Below are 23,550 nucleotides of genomic sequence, written 5' to 3'. Positions count from 1 at the left end.
ACACTGTTTTATTGTTTGCTTATCTCTGCTTTTGAATCGTCTCATTCCCCTGTGTCCTTGAATCCAATAACCTTTTCATGACACAGCAGGAGTTTTATAATCCCAGTCCAAGACTATGCATTATCCTTGTAAATTATCTCGATGACTATTCAGCCATAAACGGTTATCTCTGCGAAAAAAAAAAAAAAGAAATAAACCGTCACAGCAAAACTTACATAACAAGAACAAGAGCAATCGGCGATTGCAGACCCTCGCCAGGACTTATTTTGAGTGGTGTATTTTTATAGTTTTTTGGGTAAATCCAATATGGCTGCCAACCATGTGACCAATGATATCATATGTATGAACTTTTTTTTTCCTCATGGACAGGTGGTCATACGTGTAAAGTTTTGCCACGATTTGTTCAGCCACTTCAGAGAAGATTTTTGAAGTTATTTATTTATTTAAAACAATATGGCTGCCGAATTACATGACCGATGATGTCATGAATTTTTTTTTGTCGACCATTTTATCCCAAGATGACCCTTAAATGTTTTTCCTTGATGTGGTTTCAGAGATGCAGAGGTGCAAAGTTTTTTTTCGTTTTTCCAACATGGCTGCCACACCACGTGACCTATGACGTCATAATTATCATTAAAACATTCCACATGTTGTCGCACCAATGGTGAAAATTTCGTCTCAGTCTGACAAGCTGTTGTAGAGAAAAACACGAAAGTTCTGTCAGGACAAACAGACAGACAGACAAACAAACGACCCAAATGCAATACCCTCTCCTTTGGCAAGGGTAACAAGGAACTTTGACACAGGAGGAAGCCATTTGGCCCATCATGCCTGCCCTACACCCCACCCCACACCAGACCAAACACATCCATCATAGGCCACAGACCCACTCTCAAAGGGGGTCGGGGAAGATGCCATATATGGAAACAAAATATTCAAACTAAAAGTATTAATATTACTTGCAGATACCCATCTACGACAGGTATGGGGGACAGGACGGACCACAATACTCGGTTACCGTAGTTTTTTTGGATGTTTTGTGCCGCATTCAACAGCGCAGTTCATATTGGTGGCGTGTCTGGATGCCCATGGTCGCGTTTGAGACCGGTCGCTTTAGATTGTTGGCCTTGGCACATAGTGCCGGATGGATAACACGAATAATTTGACATATTCATCGTTTCTATATTACCTCCATCAACAGATTAACAACATGGCAGGATAAAAATCGTAAATGCTGAGTTGAACAAACGTCCTGAACTCATAGACTGGGATAAGTAAAGCACGTCGTCTGGGACCCGGCCATCAGTTTGTCGCCGAATGCTGCTGATTGTGACGTCATTGATTCTCTCTGAAAATTCTATCTATATTTGATTTTTATCCCCCGCCGCGTGGCGGAATGGGGATATTGTTTGAATATGCTATCACCTGCGTAAATACATGGACCACATAATGTGAAGATTTCGGAACTATGAACAGAATATGTTTGGAGAAAAGTGTGTTCGAAGTTCCAGGCTTTCGCCCATTATATTATGATTGTTACTATAAATGTTTAAAAAAAAAAATATATATATATATATATATATTTTCATGCTGGGTTGTTTTTTTTTTTTGGTGGAGAGAGGAAGTAGGATGAAGGGGGACCCCTTCAATAGACATCACAATCATTACACATGGAAAGCATCACCCATCCACAATCCTACCAATATCCATGTAACCCTAAATCAACAAGAGTGATAATTCTTTTGCAATACATGTCCCCTACCGATGTGATACTTTCTAAGTCCAAAGAGGACATAACTGAAAAATTGACGAAACACCCTGAAACTCGATTTTGTTCTGTATCTTATCATAATAAAGCCACGTACCAAGTTTCAGTTGAATATGTAAAAGGGTATAGGCAAAAAGTTTGAAAAACCACAGGTCGGATGGACTGCCAGATGGATGGACAGACTGAAAGCAAACATATAGTCCCCTCCAGTGAAACCAGTTGGGGACTAAAAAGAGACTTGACAGATCTCTCAATCCAGGCCACTGCTGATAAACCAGACATAATTTGTTTGACAGAATCCTTTCTCCCACAGGACGTCCCCGATTCCTTCGTGTCTTTCCCTGGTTACTGGCTCTTCTGATTTGATAGGCCTGAACCATGCCTTGGCGGTGGAGTTGCTCTTTACATCAATAACTCTATTTTTCACTGCCCCTGTACTGACCTTACACCTCCCAATCCCCAGGAGTACCTGTGGCTGCAACTTCCACTCTGCGCTCACCTCTTTTACTTTTATTTATTTATTTACTTATTTTTCATCTGTGTGTTGTACTCTCCTAACAGTGATGACTCCATCTACATTTCTCCCTCAGACAACATGGACAAACTTTTAACCACTCATCTCAACCACCTATGTGGTTATTTCAGTTGTCACCATGCAACTTGGTTGGGTGTTGATACCTCTCTCACCAGCCATGGCACTTCAGCAAAGGACTTCTGTGACTCCATGGGTCACAGAAGGGTCACGCTCACTTAATCTGTGAACTTTCCCACCTGGATTTCTCCAAATGGCAAATCCTCCCTTCTGCACTTGGTGATGATGAACTTTCCTGAAAATGTTTCCTCCTCTGCTCCAATTGGTTCTTCTGATCATATGCTTGTGAAAGTCAACATCTCTGCCATTTCACTCGAGCAGATTTAAAAGGACTGCAAGCAGCGATCTCTCTTCAGGACTGATCTCTCATATCGACTGCCCCTGATGTTAACTCAGCCTCGGAATTCTTTCACAGAAACCTGCTCTCTCTCATGCACTGATTCATCCCACCTTGTCTTCAATTATCCGAACCTTCTTCCCACCCATGTTACACTGAATCCTGTGGTGAGGCAGTTGCTGTCTGATACAACTTGCCTTCTCTTCCTGGAAAGCAAATCCGACTGAAGGCAATCAACTCGCTTTCCAAAAAGACTGAAACAAGTGTGTGTCCACTCTCAGGAGAGCGAGAAAACGTCTGTCCAACCTAATAAATGAACTTTCAAGCTTGTCTCCTTTCTCTAAAACCTGGTGGTGCCTTATTAAGTCTGTCTCTGGTGTATGCTCCCCTTCCATCCCATCCCTCTCTTCAAATGGCACATCGCCGACTCCGCTCGTGAGAAGGCTTAATACCTCAATTCTGTGTTAGCTTCCAAATATTCTGTCCCAATATCTCTCTCTCTCTCTATCTCTATCTCTATCTCTATCTCTATCTCTATCTCTATCTCTATCTATCTATCTATCTATCTATCTATCTATCTATCTATCTATCTATCTATCTATCTATCTATCTATCTCTCTATCTCTCTCTCTATCTCTCTCTCTCTATCTCTCTATCTCTATATCTCTATATCTCTCTCTCTATATCTCTCTCTCTATATCTCTCTCTATATCTCTCTCTCTATATCTCTCTCTCTATATCTCTCTCTCTATATCTCTCTCTCTATATCTCTATATCTCTCTCTCTATATCTCTATATCTCTCTCTCTATATCTCTATATCTCTCTATATCTCTCTCTATATCTCTCTCTCTCTATATCTCTCTCTCTCTATATCTCTCTCTCTATATCTCTCTCTCTATCTCTATCTATCTCTCTCTCTATCTCAATCTCTCTCTCTCTATATCTCTCTCTCTATCTCAATCTCTCTCTCTCTATATCTCTCTCTCTATATCTCTCTCTCTCTATATCTCTCTCTCTCTATATCTCTCTCTCTCTATATCTCTCTCTCTCTCTATATATCTCTCTCTCTATATCTCTCTCTCTCTATCTCTCTCTCTCTCTATATCTCTCTCTCTATATCTCTCTCTCTCTCTATATCTCTCTCTCTCTATATCTCTCTCTCTCTCTATATCTCTCTCTCTCTATATCTCTCTCTCTATATCTCTCTCTCTCTATATCTCTCTCTCTCTCTCTATATCTCTCTCTCTCTCTATATCTCTCTCTCTCTCTATATCTCTCTATCTCTCTATCTCTCTATCTCTATATCTCTATATCTCTATATCTCTCTCTCTCTCTCTCTCTCTCTCTCTCTCTATCTCTCTCTCTCTCTATATCTCTCTCTCTCTCTATATCTCTCTATCTATCTCTCTCTATATCTCTCTCTCTCTATATCTCTCTCTCTATCTATCTATCTCTCTATATCTCTCTCTATATCTCTTTCTCTCCATGTCTCTCTCTATATTTATCTTTCTCTCTCTATATATCTCTCTCTATATCTCTATCTCTATATCTCTCTCTCTATCTATCTCTCTCTATATCTCTCTCTCTCTATATCTCTCTCTCTATCTATCTCTCTTTCTATATCTCTCTCTATATCTCTCTCTCTGTATATCTCTCTCTCTCTATATCTCTCTCTCTATATCTCTCTCTCTCTATATCTCTCTATATCTCTCTCTCTCTATATCTCTCTCTCTCTCTCTCTCTCTATATCTCTCTCTCTCTATATCTCTCTCTCTCTATATCTCTCTCTCTCTATATCTCTCTCTCTCTATATCTCTCTCTCTCTCTCTCTCTCTCTCTATCTCTCTCTCTATCTCTCTCTATCTCTCTCTCTATCTCTCTCTCTCTCTATATCTCTCTCTCTCTATATCTCTCTCTCTCTGTCTCTCTCTCTGTCTCTCTCTCTCTATCTATATCTCTCTCTCTCTCTCTCTATATCTCTCTCTCTCTCTCTATATCTCTCTATCTCTCTCTATATCTCTCTCTCTCTATATCTCTCTCTCTATATCTCTCTCTCTATATCTCTCTATCTCTCTCTCTCTATATCTCTCTCTCTATATCTCTCTCTCTATATCTCTCTCTCTATATCTCTCTCTCTATATCTCTCTCTCTCTCTCTCTATATCTCTCTATCTCTCTATATCTCTCTATCTCTCTCTCTCTCTCTCTATCTCTCTCTATCTCTATCTCTCTCTCTCTATCTCTCTCTATCTCTCTCTCTCTATCTCTCTCTCTCTATATCTCTCTCTCTCTATATCTCTCTCTCTCTATATCTCTCTCTCTCTCTATATCTCTCTCTCTATATCTCTCTCTCTCTATATCTCTCTCTCTCTCTTTATATCTCTCTCTCTCTATATCTCTCTCTCTCTGTATATCTCTCTCTCTCTATATCTCTCTCTCTCTCTCTCTATATATCTCTCTCTCTCTCTATATCTCTCTCTCTATATCTCTCTCTCTCTCTCTCTCTCTCTCTCTCTATATCTCTCTCTCTCTCTATATCTCTCTCTCTCTCTCTCTCTCTCTCTATATCTCTCTCTCTATATCTCTCTCTCTCTCTCTCTCTCTCTCTCTCTCTCTATATCTCTCTCTCTCTATATCTCTCTCTCTCTATATCTCTCTCTCTCTATGTCTCTCTCTCTCTCTATATCTCTCTCTCTCTATATCTCTCTCTCTCTATATCTCTCTCTCTCTATATCTCTCTCTATATCTATCTCTATATCTCTCTCTCTCTATATCTCTCTCTCTCTCTCTCTCTCTCTCTCTCTCTCTCTCTCTCTCTCTCTCTCTCTCTCTATATCTCTCTCTCTCTATTTGTCTCTCTCTCTCTATATCTCTCTCTCTCTCTCTCTCTCTCTCTCTGCGTCTCTCTCTCTCTCTCTCTCTCTGCGTCTCTCTCTCTCTCTCTCTCTCTCTCTCTCTCTCTCTCTCTCCCCCCCTCTCTCTCTCCCTCTCCTTCCCTGTTGTACCCAACTGTTCCTTGACTCTTTGTCTTTTGCATCTGAGAAGATTGAGGAGATTCTTTCAACCCTTGACTCTGACTGCTACTGGACCAGATGGTATCAGTTCACATATCATAAAAACCTGCTCTGTTAGTCTTTCACATCCTCTTTCTGCTCTTTTCACTTTGTCATTTGTGCTGGGACATCTTTCATCTGCTTGGAAATCCACCAACATCACTGCATTACATAAATGAGGTGCAAAAACAGATCCCCTTAACCACAGACCTCTCAGCTTTCTTCCAATCATCAGCAAGGTCATGGAATCCATCATTGCAGTTGATATGAAAACCTTCCTCTTCTCCAATAACCTCATCTTCGATCACCAATTTGTTTTCAGACCAGGTCACTCCACCTTCGACATGCTGCTTCTCCTCACCCAACAATTGATGGAGGCCCTCAATGTCAGACATGAGTTCAGGACCGCCTCAACAATTTCTCTCGGTGATGCATTGGAAATGCTCAAGAACATGGAGGGGAAAATCTGGTGAAAACAGGTGGTTGAAAACTCTTCAACGTGCAGGAAAAATCTTAAGAAATGACTTGGCATTCGTCAAGTCAAAGAGAAAAAGTTCTTCCATAGAGGTTTCTGCACAAGCAGCAACTGACCTCATACTGGACTCCCTCAAGGAGTTCACCTCAAGTCTGCTTTAGGTGAAAGATAAAATGACAAGCCGGTAGGCGGCGATGGGTCGCCGAGCATGGAAACTATAAGATATAGAGCAAAATGGATGTCATATAGCGGATAGGGAATCACCTTAAGATTATGCATATCAAATCTCATCCAGTTCCATCTACTGATAACTACTCGGTATCCATGTGAATGAAAAGTACCGAAAATGCGGTTTGAAATCGGAAATCCCCAAAGTTCGAGGGGGTGCTGTGGGTGAACAAAGATCGAAATCGAAAATCCGGCTCGATCGTTTGTGCACAATGTATTCCAGACGATTAGTGTGAATTTTCATGACCATCCCACCATAACCCTAGGAGGAGTAGTATTTGGTGCGAAGGCACCTCCAGCTCTCGCATATTATCGATTTTTGCACTAATTCACCTTTGACCCCTGACCGAAGCGAAATCGGTCAATATGTTCTGAGGCAAAGTTGTAGTACTCATTGAGTACCATGAATCTGCAAAGTTTCATTCATATCGATGCACTCACCTGGTCGCGAGGGGGCCTTCAATTTGCACGCATACCCTAATTGTAGGGGGTGCTGCGTGTCAGGTATTCCATATATCACAAAAAACCTGAATTTATTTGAAAGAGCATCACCTGTAGATCATCCGTGCCAAATTTCATAAACCTACGTGGGATAATGGCTTTCGGAATTGATTTCGTGTGAACGGTAACGATTTTTGAAGGTTTTTCGGTTGTTGCTAGGGAACCAAAGCGTCCCTAGCAACCATCACAATTTCCAAACACTAGGTCATAAGATGTACCTACCAGCCGAGTTTGGTCAAAATCCGCCCACGGTTACTACCAATTATGCTGATGACAAACGAACAAACATCCAAACAAACACAGAATTACTGACAATAAGGGTCACCTATTTCGGTGACCCAACAAAAGCAGTAGGTCACGTAGGTTGTAATTCCATTTCCCCTTAGAATTCTGTCAATGACAAGGTTCTTATTACATCTCAGTATTTTTTGCAGCAGATTGCACCAACAACTCTCCTCGGAATTGCAACATCATATCACCTCTGTAATCACACTTGCAGCAAGTCATTGGTTCAATTGAATTATAAATTGGGACAAGAAATCAGTTTTGAACAGCTGCCCAGGTAACTTACTGCAAAGACTACTGCAACCTCACAGCAGATTGAGGAAGATTGAATTTATATTCCAGATTGTATGACAATCAATTTTAAGTTTCCTCATGTCTTTGCACTGGATAAAGTCAGTTGAGGGGGGCAGCTTTCATGCTACATCTTCTGTCGTGATATAATCTGTTTAAGATGACACTCCTGTTCCAATATCCAAGTCAAGCGGTCGATAGACCTCTCCAAGGCTATGAGAGAAAGCTATGAAGAGTCTATTTCACAGTGTCACATTATGGAGAAAGACAGATGGGAATCCAAGACTTTAAACATGATCAGTGCTTTTTCAGACCTTGAAACAGTGATGACTTGGCAGACATCTGCTGTGTTTTTGTCTGGCACCTAAGTCATCATACAACCAGAGAATCTCCAGATTGCAATCCCATACCTGGATTTTCCACTTTGTGTTCAAGGCTTTTCCAAAGCAGACCTGAATCCAAAGTGGGTTATTTGCCCTTGAATCCCAAGCCTCCAACATACCCCTCAGTCATGAAGACTTTGAGAATAGTAAGAAATGCAAAGGCCCATGGTGACGGATGGACAATAATTACTGGCGATCAAGTCACTTATGAACTGGCAAGAGCAATGAGAGACAAAGAGACGGATCACTTTGAAAAGGTTGTCCTACTTTTAGGGGGATTTCACCAAGCCCACAATTCATTGTGTGCAATTTATAAGATACTGAGAGGCTGTGGAGTTGTGGAGCTTATTACAACAGCAGGGCTTTGCTCAGAAGATACAGTGATAAAGATCTTTGGTGAAATGGGGATTATTATCAAACCCTCCATGCGATCAGAGTCCTGAATGAGGCAATGTGGCAACTGATTTGGGTGGCAGATACAAATCCTGCCCCATAACTTTGATCAATGAATAACACCCATTTGCCATAATTCTGAGTCGACTTATTCTTCACAGTTATGCACTTAATTTTACTCGTGATTGTTTCACCCCTTTCTTGCAGAAGTGTTTCAATACCCGTCCCTTATATTTAAAAAAAGAAAGCATTGTGATTTATAGAATAAAAAAACCCCTTCAATTTCATAACAGATATTGAAATGCAACATCAAAATTGCTCTGATAGCTTTTGCCTGTTGATACTCGAATAGCTTTGAATGCATTCATGCACTTGTTGTGGTAGCATTTGTCGTTTGCAACCATATCAAGCCCAGCACCCGGCAAACAGAACAAAACATCTTGCCGGTTCAGCTGTTGTGCTCTCTCGATTAAAGATTTTTGGTGTAGATTGGTAATTTTAGCCGAAGATCGCCTTCCATCACAGAAGATTTTATTTCAAATGACATTGGTTTTTATAGCTTCAAACCTCCAAGACTTTGACCTTACAGATCTTGTCTTGCACTCGGAGGTACTGGTTATTGGCATGGAACTGGAGGAACCACTACAGGTAGCTGTGGGGTGATGGGATTAGCCGAGCCAGTTTTTCTGTGCTGGCATGCAACTCAGGATGTGTATAGGTATTTCTACCTTTTGAATGCCACTTTGCTTGTTTACAGTCAAACCAGTCCTTCTGTTCAATATCAGATGAAAGTCTCTCTGCCTCAGAGTCAGCCCTCGAGCTCAAATCTGACTTTAGTGTATTTACTGGTTGGGGTAATATGTTCTCCAGTTTATCTATTTAGCTCACTTGGAACGTAGTTCCAGGGATGGCACGTTCGTCCCTCCGTCCATCCACCAATACTTGCAACTTCTTCCCTGAAACTACACATACGATTTCGATGAAAATTTACCACAATGTTTAACACCATGTATGTACCAAAGTTTGTTCATCCCATTTAAACATTTGAGGTCTTAGGAGGTCTATGGGGGTTTCCCGCCAAAATATGTATTTTCTTTCTTCTCTGAAACTATACACAAAATTTTGATGAAACTTAACAACAACCTTCATCATCCATGATGTAACAAAGATTGTTCATGGCGTTAAAAAAATTGGGCTCGAAGCGGGTCGACAGGGGGGTGCCCCCAAAACAGGTATTTGCTTTCTTCTCCAAAACTACACACGATTTTGATGAAACTTGACCACAACCTTCATCAACCGTGATGTACCAAAGTTTGTTCATGATATTAGAAAAATTGGGGTCCAAGGAGGTTGCCCTCCAAAATATGTATTTGCTTTCTTCTCCGAAATCACACAAAATTTCATTGAAATTTGACCACAATCTTTATTGCCTGTGATGTACCAAAGTTTGTTCACAGCATTAAAAAAGAATAAAATCCATAGGTATTTACTTTCTTTTTCTTCTCTGTTACATATTTTGTGGGTCATCCATGCCTACCAGTGGTTCCCTGGTTATCTTATCCAGCTGTGCTACCAAGTGAGCGCCCAGGGGTATTGCCCCTTTGTTTTTAAGTTGTCATTGGCACACAGTCTGACACACACAGAGTATATTTTCCCTTTGTCAGTTTTTAACTTCTTCAAATTGCTTGTCTTTCGGTCGATGCCAACCGCTGCTGTCTGGGGCTGCTTTGTGCCATGTTGTTAGTCAGCCATATTTCCTTTTCACATCTGCAGATGGGCAACATTGCAAAAAGCAATCGACAGGTTTACTCGTAAGCATTCCACTGATCCAGTTTTGTATATTAATATCTCATTTGCTCTCATAAAATGTTTTGGGGAAATTGGACAATGCAGATATATGAGTGCTTAATTCAGCGTTTATCAACCTTTTAACTCTTGTGGAACCCTTGAAATAGTTTTCATGTCTCAGGGAACCCCTGCATAAAAATTATTATATACCATTATTAATATCAAGCTCTTTTATATTTTTATCGTAGTTCACGTGGTAAATATATTTTTTTCGGATATCTGGTTTAAGGAAAAAATGACCCCCTTTTTGTCAAATTTATTGGCAATGAAAAAAAACATACTGCTCGTTTGAGACCTCACACCGAGGTTTTAATTCACAAAAAAAAAACTTAAAAAAAAAAAACACACCTCGTGTAACTTGATCAACAAAACAAACAAATAAAGCTGAAGCAATAAAGGTAAACAGAAAAAGAGAGAGAGAGAGAGAGACAGAGAGAGACAGAGAGAGACAGACAGAGAGACCGAGACCGACCGCGACCGCGCTAGGAAGCACAGATAAGATAGATGGACACCGTGCATGCATCCCATACTTGAGTCAGTCACTCAATGATACACGAATCCGCCGTTATATGGTTGTTATAGTTGTCAATAATAAGAGGTTGAAGCCTCTTATAATAACCAAGGAGTTTCCAACAATATGCCGTACGTGTATAGTAAAATTACGAATATTAAATCAAACAAAAACTACTCAAAAATACATTAGCCTATTTATTACTGTTTCTCGCGGAACCCCTCGCGACCTCTTGCGGAACCCTAGGGTTCCGGGGAACCCCGGTTGAGAAACACTGGCTTAATTACTTGGAGAAAATTATTGTTTTTTGCCTTTTTTGAAAACCGACATTTTTCACTTCTGATGTGGAATGTGATGCACCAAAATGATCGTCATGACCTTCTGAGTTGATTCGGCTAATGAACTACAAAAAATCTGGAAGAAGTCCCATGTTTTAAATGCATGTCATGTTAAGGTATATAAAGCAGCTTAATACGTCCTTCCACCATGCCATGGCATTTTAATTACAAAATAAATAACAAAAACAATTATCACATTGTAACAAAGGATATATTAAAAATTAATACTAATAATATTTCTCTTTGCTGATGACTCCACCCTCTGCCGTACCATCTGTCATCCCTCTGATCGGCAGGCAGCAGCCTCTTCACTCTCTGCAGATCTGGATAAAATCACAAGCTGGTCCAACACGTGGAACATGTCTTTCAATCCTGACAAATCTCACACTCACACGATGTCTCTCCAAAAGGACTGTCTGGACCCCCCTCCCCTCCACCTTCTACTTTCTCAACAATCCTCTTGAAGTCCTTTCATTCAAGATGTTGGATCTCACTATCTGCCATGATCTTTCCTGGGAAAGCCACATTTCTAAGCTGGCCTTCAAAGCCAGTCACCGTCTGGGCATCCTCCATCGTGCAAAATCCTTCCTCGGCCCACCCGAGCTCCTGACCACGTACAAAGCTTGAGTCCGCAGCCTGATGAAGTACTGCTCTCCCCTCTGGGCTGGTGCTCCCCCTTACACCTATCTCGGCTTCACGCTGTGGAAATCAAGGCATTTAGGATCATTTGTATCTCCTGCGATGAATCTGAGTCTTTGGGTCTCTCACTCTCGATGCAGGCAGGTTGGTGGTCTTTCTGTCTTCTACCATCTCTCCAGCCTTGCCCTTCCTGCTCTGTGATCTGTCCCCCTTCCCCATATTTCCACAGGGCGCTCAAGGTCTGTCACCAACCCCCTTCTGATGAAAGCACCAAAATCAAGAATCGCTGCTCACCTTCACTGTTTCATGCTTCTTTTTTGCCACCTCTGAAACAAACTCCTACACTCTTCAATCCTTCTCTCTCTCTCTCTCTCTCTCTCTCTCTCTCTCTCTCTCTCTCTCTCTCTCTCTCTCTCTCTCTCTCTCTCTCTCTCTCTCTCTCTCTCTCTCTCTCTCTCTCTCTCTCTCTCTCTCTCTCTCTCTCTCTCTCTCTCTCTCTCTCTCTCTCTCTCTCTCTCTCTCTCTCTCTCTCTCTCTCTCTCTCTCTCTCTCTCTCTCTCTCTCTCTCTCTCTCTCTCTCTCTCTCTCTCTCTCTCTCTCTCTCTCTCTCTCTCTCTCTCTCTCTCTCTCTCTCTCTCTCTCTCTCTCTCTCTCTCTCTCTCTCTCTCTCTCTCTCTCTCTCTCTCTCTCTCTCTCTCTCTCTCTCTCTCTCTCTCTCTCTCTCTCTCTCTCTCTCTCTCTCTCTCTCTCTCTCTCTCTCTCTCTCTCTCTCTCTCTCTCTCTCTCTCTCTCTCTCTCTCTCTCTCTCTCTCTCTCTCCCCTCCAGGTCTTTAAAACAGCTGTTACCACCATGTCTTATCTTCCCCCATCCAAAACCATGATCTTTTCTACCCCTGTTAATTCACCCCAAACTCACCTCCTTCAAATTCCCTTTTTCCTTCCTCAAAGTCCCTGCAGCACCGTCTTGTTTACCTTGTGTACCCCACCCCATCCCTCTCCCTTCCCAGAAATTTGGCATTTCTGTTCTGCAGGGCTTTTTGATCAAATCTGCCCGATTGGCCATTTGAAAATCCAAATTTTGAAAAAAAATAAATTTGAAATCACAGCTGGCTGAAATTCTTGAAGTGCAAGTGAACATCCCAGACAGAGAACCAAGGGGAGATGCAGTCATCATTGATGGTTCAGCACTTATCAATGCCCTACCTCCACGCACTTCAAAGATATTTGATGACTATGCTAAAGAAGACATCATCCCAAAGGTGGAATCCTCTGGTGCCAGGTACGAGAGGGTGGACGTAGTGTTTGGTGTGTACAAGAAGTCGTCTGAAGTCCGAGGCAAGGTCGAAAAGGTGGCAAGGAATCAGAAGAAGAGTGACAGGAATCAGTTAGACCCCAAGTAACTGGAGAAGCTTTCTTCGAGATGACAGCAACAAGACTGAGCTGTTTCACTTCCTTGCGGAAAAGATGTGTGAAGCACAGACGACAAGCACAGTCATTGTCACAAAAGGAGAAGATGCCATTAGCAACACAAGGAAGTCACTGGATGCTGTGTCTCCATGTTGTCATGAAGAAGCTGACACTCGAATATTTGTAAACGCCAGGGATGCAACGACGGATGGTAGCAAGTCCATTATCATTAAGGCTAATGACACGGACGTACTAGTCATAGCAATATCTGTACTGCCATCCTTACAGGAACTAGGTCTTGAGAACATGTGGATTGCCTTTGGCCAAGGAGCCAAGGCACGATGGATTCCAGTCCATGAGGTAGTTTCTGCCATAGGGCCTGAGAAAGCGAGAGGGATCCCATACTTCCATGCGTTCACTGGATGTGACGTCGTGTCTGCCTTCCGCGGTAAAGAGAAGAAAACTGCATGGCAAACTTGGAACGTCTTTGATGATGTTTCTGAAACATTCACCAATCTCAGCCAGCATCCAACATTGATTCGTGATCTTGACTTTTTTGAAGTTTTTTTTTTTATTTTTTTTATTTTTCAAATGGCCAATCAGGCAGATTTGATTAGAATCCCCTGGAGAACAAATGTGCCAAATTTGATGCTTGTATCATCATTTGCACGATTCCTCTCAAAAATTGCTATTATCTGCCCCACTATTTTGCTCCCTTTGCTATACATTCTGTGTGTTAGCTCTTGTATGAGCCTCAACATTGTATGGAAAATAAATAAATAAATAAATAACAATAAATAAATAAATAAAAAACAGTGGTAAGGACAAACCGATGAGATCTTGGTTTTTGCCCTTTTCTGTTCCTGGACCTAATCTATACCGGGTAAGTTAAAGTCCCCCATAATCGATACTCTTCCCTTACCACTTGCCCTTCTGTATTTTTCATGTACTCTTCCTTCCTCCTCTTCCCTCACTCCAGGAGCCCTATTAAAAAAATATTTGAAATTTTGAAATTGTCTTTTTTTTTTGTAATATTTTTGTGATACTATTATTTTCGAGTTCATCGATTTTAATTTGAGAGTGATTGTTTATGCTGGCAGGTGTTTCAAATGCTGCAACTTATTTTTGAAAAGACATCTGCACTTGGTGTTTGTGTGTGTGTGTGTGTTCAGACGCCTTCTCTCGTGGTTCTGCACTGGCCATAACAACCACATTTGGGACTCCTCCAATCCACCCAGCCTGCCCTTGCCACCCCTATGGGTTCGCTGTGACATGAAGGACAATGAGAGCATTTGCTGGATGGGGGCTTGTCCTATGGTCCCAGCTTCATCCATTGAGATGCAACTGTACACCGCGAATTGTAAAGGTAACGCAACCCCGATGTGAAGAAATCTATTTCTCGCTGTCCATTGTCTATGCTATCTCCTCCTAGTGCAATGTAATATATCTGCCTGCAAAAACCTCACCCACACCGACCTATTGCTTTCTGTGTGTTGCACCACCTCCCCGATATATACACCTCATACTTTAATTTTAGCGAACACGGATCAATTTGCAACCATCCATCCCAAGTCTGTTCCTCATTTTTGGTCACTTCATCTGCCATCGTTTCAGCTTGCTGGGTATTAGCTCTGCAATAACCAGCCGTAACATTAGAGCAAAGGCCTTCTGCGACTCGCTGGGTCTGACCCAATCTAAATTTTTTAAGTTTAATTTTTATATTTTTCTGTAACTGTATATCCTTCCTCCTAGACCTGGTACAGTAAAGTTACGTCAGGGATTTATTGCTGAAAGGTGCGACAAATATCAAATCAAAATAATGTATCTCAAAAGGATGAATGGAATAAGGGGCAACGTGTTCCTAATGTCGCCACTTCAACGATTATATTTCACTTTTTCCCTGCGTCGCCGAAGGTGGACAGAGGTTATGTTTTCACCCCTGTTTGTCTGTCTGTCTGTTTGTGAGTAGTACATGTCAAATTATTGACAGATTCAGACGAAATTTAGTGGACAGGTTTGGTGAGTGATATGGATAAATTGATTCGATTTTGGTGAAGATCCGGATCCGAGAGTTAAAAAAAACAATTTGAAGTCGTACTTCACCATTGAGAGATAGGGCCAAAAACGATATATTGCACAATATTTAAGAAAGTTGTGGACAGATTATGACAAAACTTGGTGGATGGCTTGGTTCGGTGATGAGGACAAACCGATGAGATATTGGTTCAGGTCTGGATCCAGATCTGGCCAATGCGTGAGATACAAAACATAAACTGTTCAGCTTGGCGGAGGTATGCGCTTTACCAAATGCTGTTCCATTTTTTTCTTTTTTCTTTCTTTTTTTTTAAATCTCCTGATTTGACACTCCCTTTCCTCTTGCTTGTTCTTCATGGCATGCTTCTCATGCACTTTTGCCTTTAAAGGAGAACCCAAATGCAAATATATGTATTTTTTCTGAAAACCATTGATCACAGTGTAATGTGAATGAAAAGAAAATGTAAATTTTTTTTGCTGAAAGTGTTGAAAAAACAAAGTGCTGAAAAACCCCTATAGAGTGTTGATTTTTGATTTTCGCCAGTAACGTTACACTTGGAACACACATTGAACCAAATGTCATCTTTACATGGAGAAACAGTGCATATTGGAACAGTGCATTCCAATACCGATTCCACCATCATTAGCAACTCTGAAGGTTCTCAGTATGTAGAAACTGATCTTCGGATTTTAAAGAAACTGTTGGAGACAAATGAGTGATGGAAACGCTTTGGGGGAATTGTAGAGCCGTATCGTTTCGAGCCTAATGTGAGCGATTCAGACGAAGATGGTGACAATGGAGATGTTGGTGAAAATGAAAACTGCCCTTTCCACCCCTATGGGTTCACTGTGACATGTTCACTTTTCACGTTCACTACACATTGGTCGGTTTTGTTTTTCCGTTTAATTGACGGTTTATAAGGGATTTTGTATTGATTGATAAATCGGTTACATCACTCCAGCACAAACATGGCAGGATAACTACGGTGGGACACGGCACTGATACAACGGTGGGACACGGCACGACTCGGACACAGCATGAACAACACCAACAAAATCGGCGACAAATGTCTGGTCCCACCGTCGCAGGCTGACCAGGTGTATGTTATGGCATTGTCCCATTTCATACTTTCCTGGGATGCCATTTCTGTCTCTTGTGTCTGGTCATGTCTTGCCATGTCCTACCATCGTGTCTGTGGTCATGCTGTGTTGTGCCATGTGCCACCGTTGTGTCTGTGCTGTGTCCCACTGTCGTATCTGTGATCGTGCCATGCCGTGCCATGTTGTGTCCATGTCATGTTCCACCATCGTGCCATGACCCACAGTCGTGTCTGTGGTCATGTTGTGTCCATACCGTTTCTCTGCTGTGCTGTGTTGTTTCCTTGCCGTATCCCACCGTCGAGGTTGGTGGTGACGAGGTGAGATCAGTCGCCGGCAGGCCAACACAGGTGTTTGATTCACCTCTCAAATTGCCTGTGTGCATGTGCTGGTAGCTGGGTCGTGATGGTGTTACAGTTTTGAGCAACGGCGGATAACTACAAGGTATAGCCATCTCTGTTGTTTCATAACAGTGCTCTGTAAAATGTTTCAAGCACAAAAGCGAACATTTTTGCAGGCCCGATCCACACTCGGGTATTTTGGACAAACCTCGTCCAATTTCTAGCAAACTTATGGTCTTTCAGCCATTGGTGTACTCTGAAACCATCTCGGTTTTAATTATTATACAACCGCTAAGGACGCGTCGACGAGCCATATTTGTGGAAAACCTAAAACTATTCACCGTTTGAGTTAAATCGTACCGCGATGTAACCCGTAGATGGTACGGTTATGGTGGTCGACTTGGGGGTGCGACGTCACGGCTAAGCTTGAAGAAGAAGAAGATTTCAACTTTTTAATTACAAAATTATCTACTTTATAAATTGCAAATCAGAAAAATACATTATTTCTATTTTATAGAGTATTCATCCATCTATCCATTCATTCATCAGGACCATATTCTGTGCAGAGCGTTGGTGCTGCCTAAGCAGTCTCCTTGGCTATTGGACACAATCCTGGATAGGTCGCCATTCCGACACAGTATACCAGCATACTGGCACTCATTTTGCCGACCTCGGAAGGATGACAGGAAGAGTCAACCCCACCTGGTATTAATTCAACAATCGAGTGGGATTTGAACCCAGGATCCTGGAATCCCAAGCCCACCACCCTAACCATTAACGCAGCACTAGGCTTATAGGGTATCGACGGATAGATGAATGTCGAGGTGGTCTAATCATTTGGGTTCCCCTTTTCGATTTAGTTCTTATTTACCTTATTGATTGCAAGAGAGTTGACAACCTTATTGCACAAGGCATTGTTTTGTTTTTATTAATTTCTATGGTTTATTTGTGATGGTTTCGTTTTGGCCAGCATGTTTCTCAAAGTTTTAAAGCTGAATAGCCATGAATCGTTCAATTTCCAACTGGTAAACCTGGCTGAGTTATGTAGTTATTACATCTGTCCACATGGCTCTGTCTGCGGTAATGTAAGTGTATATGTACTCATACAACATCCCATTTCATGCGTTGCGCCATGTGAACCTTGAACCTCAATAGAGACGGTACGGTAAACCTTTACACAGTGATAATTGTGGCAAAGTTCATAAAGTGGTTAAATTTGTTTTGTGACTTCATGCATTACCATGTTTTACTCTGCAATGCCGCACTGATTTAATTTGTGGTTAGAGTATCACCTTTGAAACACATGCAAAGATCATTTGACTGCCATTGCAAATTAACATTTCATTCATTCGTTTGGTCGGATTCAAAGTGAAAGGTCGTGCAATTGCATTTCGTTTATTTATTGACATGATTATAGAAATTTGCATCCTCGTTTGCTGATTCTCCACCATTCCCTAACTCCCCAAACAAAGTATATCTGGCAATCCTTGCTTTTATTTTGTGACTTGATGTTTGAATGTGGTAAATATATTATTTTTGTGTTTGAAGTCAAGGCTTGTGGAAGTAAATATAGAAGCAAACTCTCAGGAACAAAAAACTGGAAATTTGGAAGGAGGTGGGCATATTGGGGTAGGGGTGGCCGGCAGGGGTGGAAATATAATGGCTTTGGATTGGGGACGGCATGAGATGGTGGTGAACAGCTATCTTCAAGACCTGGAGGGAAGAATGAGATGGAAGAGAATGAGGAAATTGGTTCCACAGGTGCTGGGTGGGGAGAACAAATGAGTGGAGGTGAGCACTGATCCTGGATTTTGGTAGTTTCACCAGAAGGGGATTGCTGGTGCACCGTGTGTGCCCTGCATAAACCTGGAAGTTGGCGGGGGGACAGAGCAAGGAAAGAGCAGACGGTGCAAGACCAGAAAGGAGGCGATAGAAGACAGAGACCACCGACCTGTCTGCAATTTTCTTTATTAAGAGATTACTAATATTATGTAGGTAGAGAGGTATTAATAAATGCACTTTTCTGTGTTGAGTTAGAGAGGTCTGGATGCCAGGATGGTTAAAAGGTAGTAAGTAGACTTGCTTTTGACCTTTACATAGTCTTGGTAAAATTGTCCACCTGACTACATCCTGAGGGCTGCTTTGCAGGTCGTGCAATTGCACCAGTTTGTTTGCTCTCCTTTGGAGTGCTCTTGTTTGGGGGTGGAAGCAAAATTTCCAATGTTGTTTTTCCTCTTTCGCAAGAGTAGGTAATTGTTACTGTCAAGGAAAGATGAAGTTCTTGGTCTATTCCTTACCAGAATATTGCTTCTGTAGCACTGGTTCCCAGGAATGAGTATGGACATTGAAGTTGTAATATATTGATGACCTCTTGCTCATGTAAGAAGCCCATCGTTACTTGAGAGAATGCGAAGGTGGTCTTCAAAGCTATATAAATGCCGAGCATTGCACGACCATCGAACCAATGCAGGTTGTCCAACGATAGTCAAACATTCCTAAACAGTCGAAGTTACTGCCATGAAAATATACCACTGTGGCCATTTACCTATGCAGTACTGAGTATGTCTATCACAACATGAGGTACGTGGACTTACTGATATTTTGTAACATAGCATTCATTTGTACAGGAGAATCCAACAATCCTACTTGCCTCATATTGTTACTCAGTAATGTTTGCTTCATGTACAACCAGCACGGCTCTGACTTGTGTGGTGCACCAACTTCTGCCATGTAGGGCCACTGGTGGGGACGTCTGACCTTCCCAGCCTTGATGAAATGATTTTGAAGCACAAGGCACGGCACCGAGTGAACAAAGTGAGTTTCTTTGCTGTACGTGTACTGTTAATAGGCAAATCCATCATGTCCGTATCGAAAGGTGAGGAGCCTTATCCTTCCCATTCTTTAAGAGAAATGGGAAGTAACTTTTGTCTGTCTGACCATGCATTGTGTGTGCTATTGTTGTACTTTTCAGGAAAAGTAGATTGTACTAAATATTGTTTGGGTCAGCTGCAATTCAGCAGACATACTGTACTGTATTTTCCGGTATGAATTTTTTTATCGGCATAAAAAGGTAAAAGTTGGGGGTGCGGTTAATACACAGGTAGAGAAAAAAAATCAGTCTGAAAAACGATGAATGCTGAATTTAAATTATATTCCAAATGAACACTTGTTTTTTGTAGCAGTCGGAACTGCTGTTGAGCTCAATTCGGCCGTTTAAATTTTGAAAATCGGTTCAGGTTGAGAGTTTGTGCAGCATTTTATTAACCGTGTGCAAAAATGAAATGTCACGCTCGGAAACGTCCAGAGACACCCGGAGTTTAGGTGTGTGGTGTGAATAGAGCCTCACGGCTCTGAAAACGCCAATAAACGCTAAAGAAGAAGAACACCAGGTGTCACATCAAAAGTAGAATTATTCACAATAGCTAGAGTCCAATAACGGAGCACCCACCTCAAATAACCTTGCATGGCAAGCTTCTCTCGTATGTCGTGTTCAACAGGAACACACTGCCCAAAGACGAGTTTCCTGTCGGCATCATTGTTTGTGCACAGCAGGAGGGGTGGATAGACGAGGGACTTGTAGTGGTGACTATCTTTATACATGCGTCATTGTCTACATGAACATCCGATGGAGGCAGAATTAATCCTCCAAGCTTGTTCCTTTCATGCTGACGCGATGCGAGCAAATGCTGGATAGCTGGGCATGGTTTAAAAACTAGGAACAACCAATCTACCCTGAGTACTTTTCTATACGAGAACAGGAAATGGATTTAAAATGAAGAATAAGAATCTCACGAGTGCGAAGAGCCATGTGGAACGGTGAAGCTTGAAGAAGTACTAGTGCTGCTCGGTTCTTTTGGCTTCCTTTGGTTCTCTTCGTTCTTCCTGGTTCTCTTCGTTTTCCCTCATTTCTATCAGCAGTTCCTAAATTGCTTTCCGCAGATTACTCGCGTTGACGAGACGAATTTTCTTACTTCGCAGGCATTTGTTTTCCACCCAGGTTTCAAGGAACATTAGCTGCATTTCGGTAGAACCACCACAGACGAACTTTCCTATTTCCCAGACTTGGTATTTTCATCAGTTGAAAATCAACATTTCGTGATGTGTTTCCTGACGGGATTTTCGACCCAGATTTGGAGGAGCATTGGCCACATGCATCTTGGTTGAACTTTCACCATTACTCCCATCGCTACATTGGCTGATCATTATGTTGACTGGGAGACTGCCGACGTTCATCGGTATGATGAGAAAGATCGACCAACCGATGATCTGCGGCTGGATCGTCAAGGTGTGGGAGGAGATACCGTCAGACATCAAGCGAGCATTTCTGAAATGCTCCATCTTCAAAAACATGGACGGCACAGAGGACGACATCATTTGGGAGGAGGAGGCTGCATAGGATTGTGACAGCAACGTGGACTTGCTCCACCCTGATTCGGATGAGGAGTTACGTGCCGTCTTCGACGAGGAAAGCATTGATGAAGATTTCCTCGGGTTTCGCTGAAAAGCTTCATCAAACCCAAACGACCCTTTTCAGGGCAACAAATCTGCAAGAAATGTGTGATACCAGTATCAATCCTTTTTCTTCCTTTTTCTAGGAACAAAAAAAAGAAAATCCCCTTTGTAGTGTTAAAAAAAACAAGAAAAAGAGCAATCGGAGATTGTAGAGCCTCGCCAGGACTTGTTTTGTGTAGTTTTGTGTGGCATCTGTGTACTGGTGTGTTACATAATTAATGAGACATAATTAGACCTGGCAGTGATGACTGGTTCAGCCGTTCCAGCGAAAAAGATTTTTGAATTTTTTTTTGAAAAACAATATGGATGCCTAATCACGTGACCAATGACGTCGTCAAAAATTTTTGTGGACCATTTTATCCTGAGATGACCCTCAAAATTTTTCATACTGATCGGATGTGGCGTTCTACATGTAATTATCACGTCATAACGAAGACATCTATGATGCCATTTTAAAAATCACACTTATTCCCAATGAGTAGGACTTGCTGTGTACCAAGTTTCAATTTTTTTCCTTTGTGTGGTTTCAGAGATGCAGAGGTCCAAATTTTTCCCGTTTTTCCAATATGGCTGCCACACCACGTAACCTGTGGCGTCATAACTATCATTAAAATATTCCACATGAGTAGTCGCACCAATGCTGAAAAATTCTTCTCAATCTGACAAGCAGTTGCAGAGAAAAACACGAAAGTTCTGTGTGAACAAACAAACAAACAGACAAATTGATAGACAAACAAACAAACAAGCCGGAAGGCGACGAGGGATTCGCAAGGATCGAAGCGCTGGATACGATGCTTTTCATTCTGACCGATCCACCGACGAAGATTCATTGCCAAGACGTATTGGTTCACATACAATTGTTCCTCTGCCTGGCAAGATTTTTCCTCTTGCGTATTTTGCCAACTGGCACTCATAAAAAATGACGGTCAATAGACACTCTATTTTTGAAGGACTACCATTTGAAAAATAATCGGTTTGCTGGTTTGTGCTGTGGAGCCTCGCGTTGCGCGCACACACACACACACACACACACACACACACACACACACACACACACACACACACACACACACACACACACACACACACACACACACACACACACACACGGAAAACCCGATAAACTTCTCTCAATGCTCTTGTTTGACCACACCTCCTGAGCCACACAATATTTTTCCTACGCCATTCCCACTTTAAATAATAAATAATTGGAGGTGGTGTGTGGGTCGTGGAATCGGTGTAGGTAAATAATTGGAGGCGGAGTGTGGATCGTGGAATCGTTTTCGGTAAATAATTAAATAATTGGAGGCGGAGTGTGGATCGTGGGATCGTTTTCGGTAAATAAATAAATAATTGAAGGCGGAGTGTGGATCGTGGAATCGTTTTCGGTAAATAATTAAATAACTGAAGGTGGTGTGTGGGTCGTGGAATCGTTTTCGGCATATAAATAAATAATTTGAGGCGGAGTGTGGATCGTGGAATCGTTTTTGGTAAATAAATAAATAAATAATTGAAGGTGGTGTGTGGGTCGTGGAATCGTTTTCGGGAAATAAATAAATAATTTGAGGCGGAGTGTGGATCGTGGAATCGTTTTCGGGAAATAAATATATAATTGGAGGCGGAGTATGGATCGTGGAATCGTTTTCGATAAAGAAATAAATAATTGGAGGCAGAGTGTGGATCGTGGAATCGTTTTCGGAAAATAAATAATTGGAGGCGGAGTGTGGATCGTGGAATCGTTTTCGGTAAATGAATAATTAATTGAAGGTGGAGTGTGGGTCGTGGAATCGTTTTCGGAAAAGAAATAAATAATTGTACGTGGTGTGTGGGTCGTGGAATCGTTTTCGGTAAATAAATAAATAATTTGAGGTGGTGTGTGGATCGTGGAATCGTTTATGGCAAATAAATAAATAATTGGAGGCGAAGTGTTGGTCGTGGAATCGTTTTCGGTAAATAAATAAATAATTGGAGGTGGTGTGTGGATTGTGGAATCGTTTACGGCAAATAAATAAATAATTGGAGGTGGCGTCTTGGTCGTGGAATTGTTTTCGGGAAACAAATAAATAATTGAAGGTGGTGTATGGGTCGTGGAATCGTTTTTGGTAAATAAATAAATAATTGGAGGCGGAGTGTGGATCGTGGAATCGTTTTCGGGAAATAAATATATAATTGGAGGCGGAGTATGGATCGTGGAATCGTTTTCGATAAAGAAATAAATAATTGGAGGCAGAGTGTGGATCGTGGAATCGTTTTCGGAAAATAAATAAATAATTGGAGGCGGAGTGTGGATCGTGGAATCGTTTTCGGTAAATGAATAATTAATTGAAGGTGGAGTGTGGGTCGTGGAATTGTTTTCGGAAAAGAAATAAATAATTGTACGTGGTGTGTGGGTCGTGGAATCGTTTTCGGTAAATAAATAAATAATTTGAGGTGGTGTGTGGATCGTGGAATCGTTTATGGCAAATAAATAAATAATTGGAGGCGAAGTGTTGGTCGTGGAATCGTTTTCGGTAAAT

General features: G+C 41.6%; 1 protein-coding gene across 3 annotated transcripts in view; it reads left to right on the top strand.

Annotated features, from left to right (window-relative positions):
* The window catches only part of ZWILCH (zwilch kinetochore protein), a 66,538-nt gene that overhangs the window by 12,647 nt on the left and 30,341 nt on the right, over positions 1 to 23,550 (top strand). For all 3 annotated transcript variants that reach the window (XM_085893076.1, XM_085893074.1, XM_085893075.1), the window contains exons 5-6: positions 14,222 to 14,415; positions 19,257 to 19,336. In XM_085893076.1, the coding sequence (XP_085749202.1) occupies positions 14,222 to 14,415; positions 19,257 to 19,336 (274 nt within the window). The remainder of the gene's footprint in view (positions 1 to 14,221; positions 14,416 to 19,256; positions 19,337 to 23,550) is intronic.

Source organism: Eptatretus burgeri, chromosome 8 (assembly GCF_056783735.1).
Source record: "Eptatretus burgeri isolate ZD-2024b chromosome 8, Ebu_testis_v1, whole genome shotgun sequence".
Classification (NCBI taxonomy): Eukaryota; Metazoa; Chordata; class Myxini; order Myxiniformes; family Myxinidae; genus Eptatretus; species Eptatretus burgeri.
The sequence above is the reverse complement of the archived record's forward strand: the minus strand, read 5'-3'. Positions and strand labels throughout refer to the sequence as shown.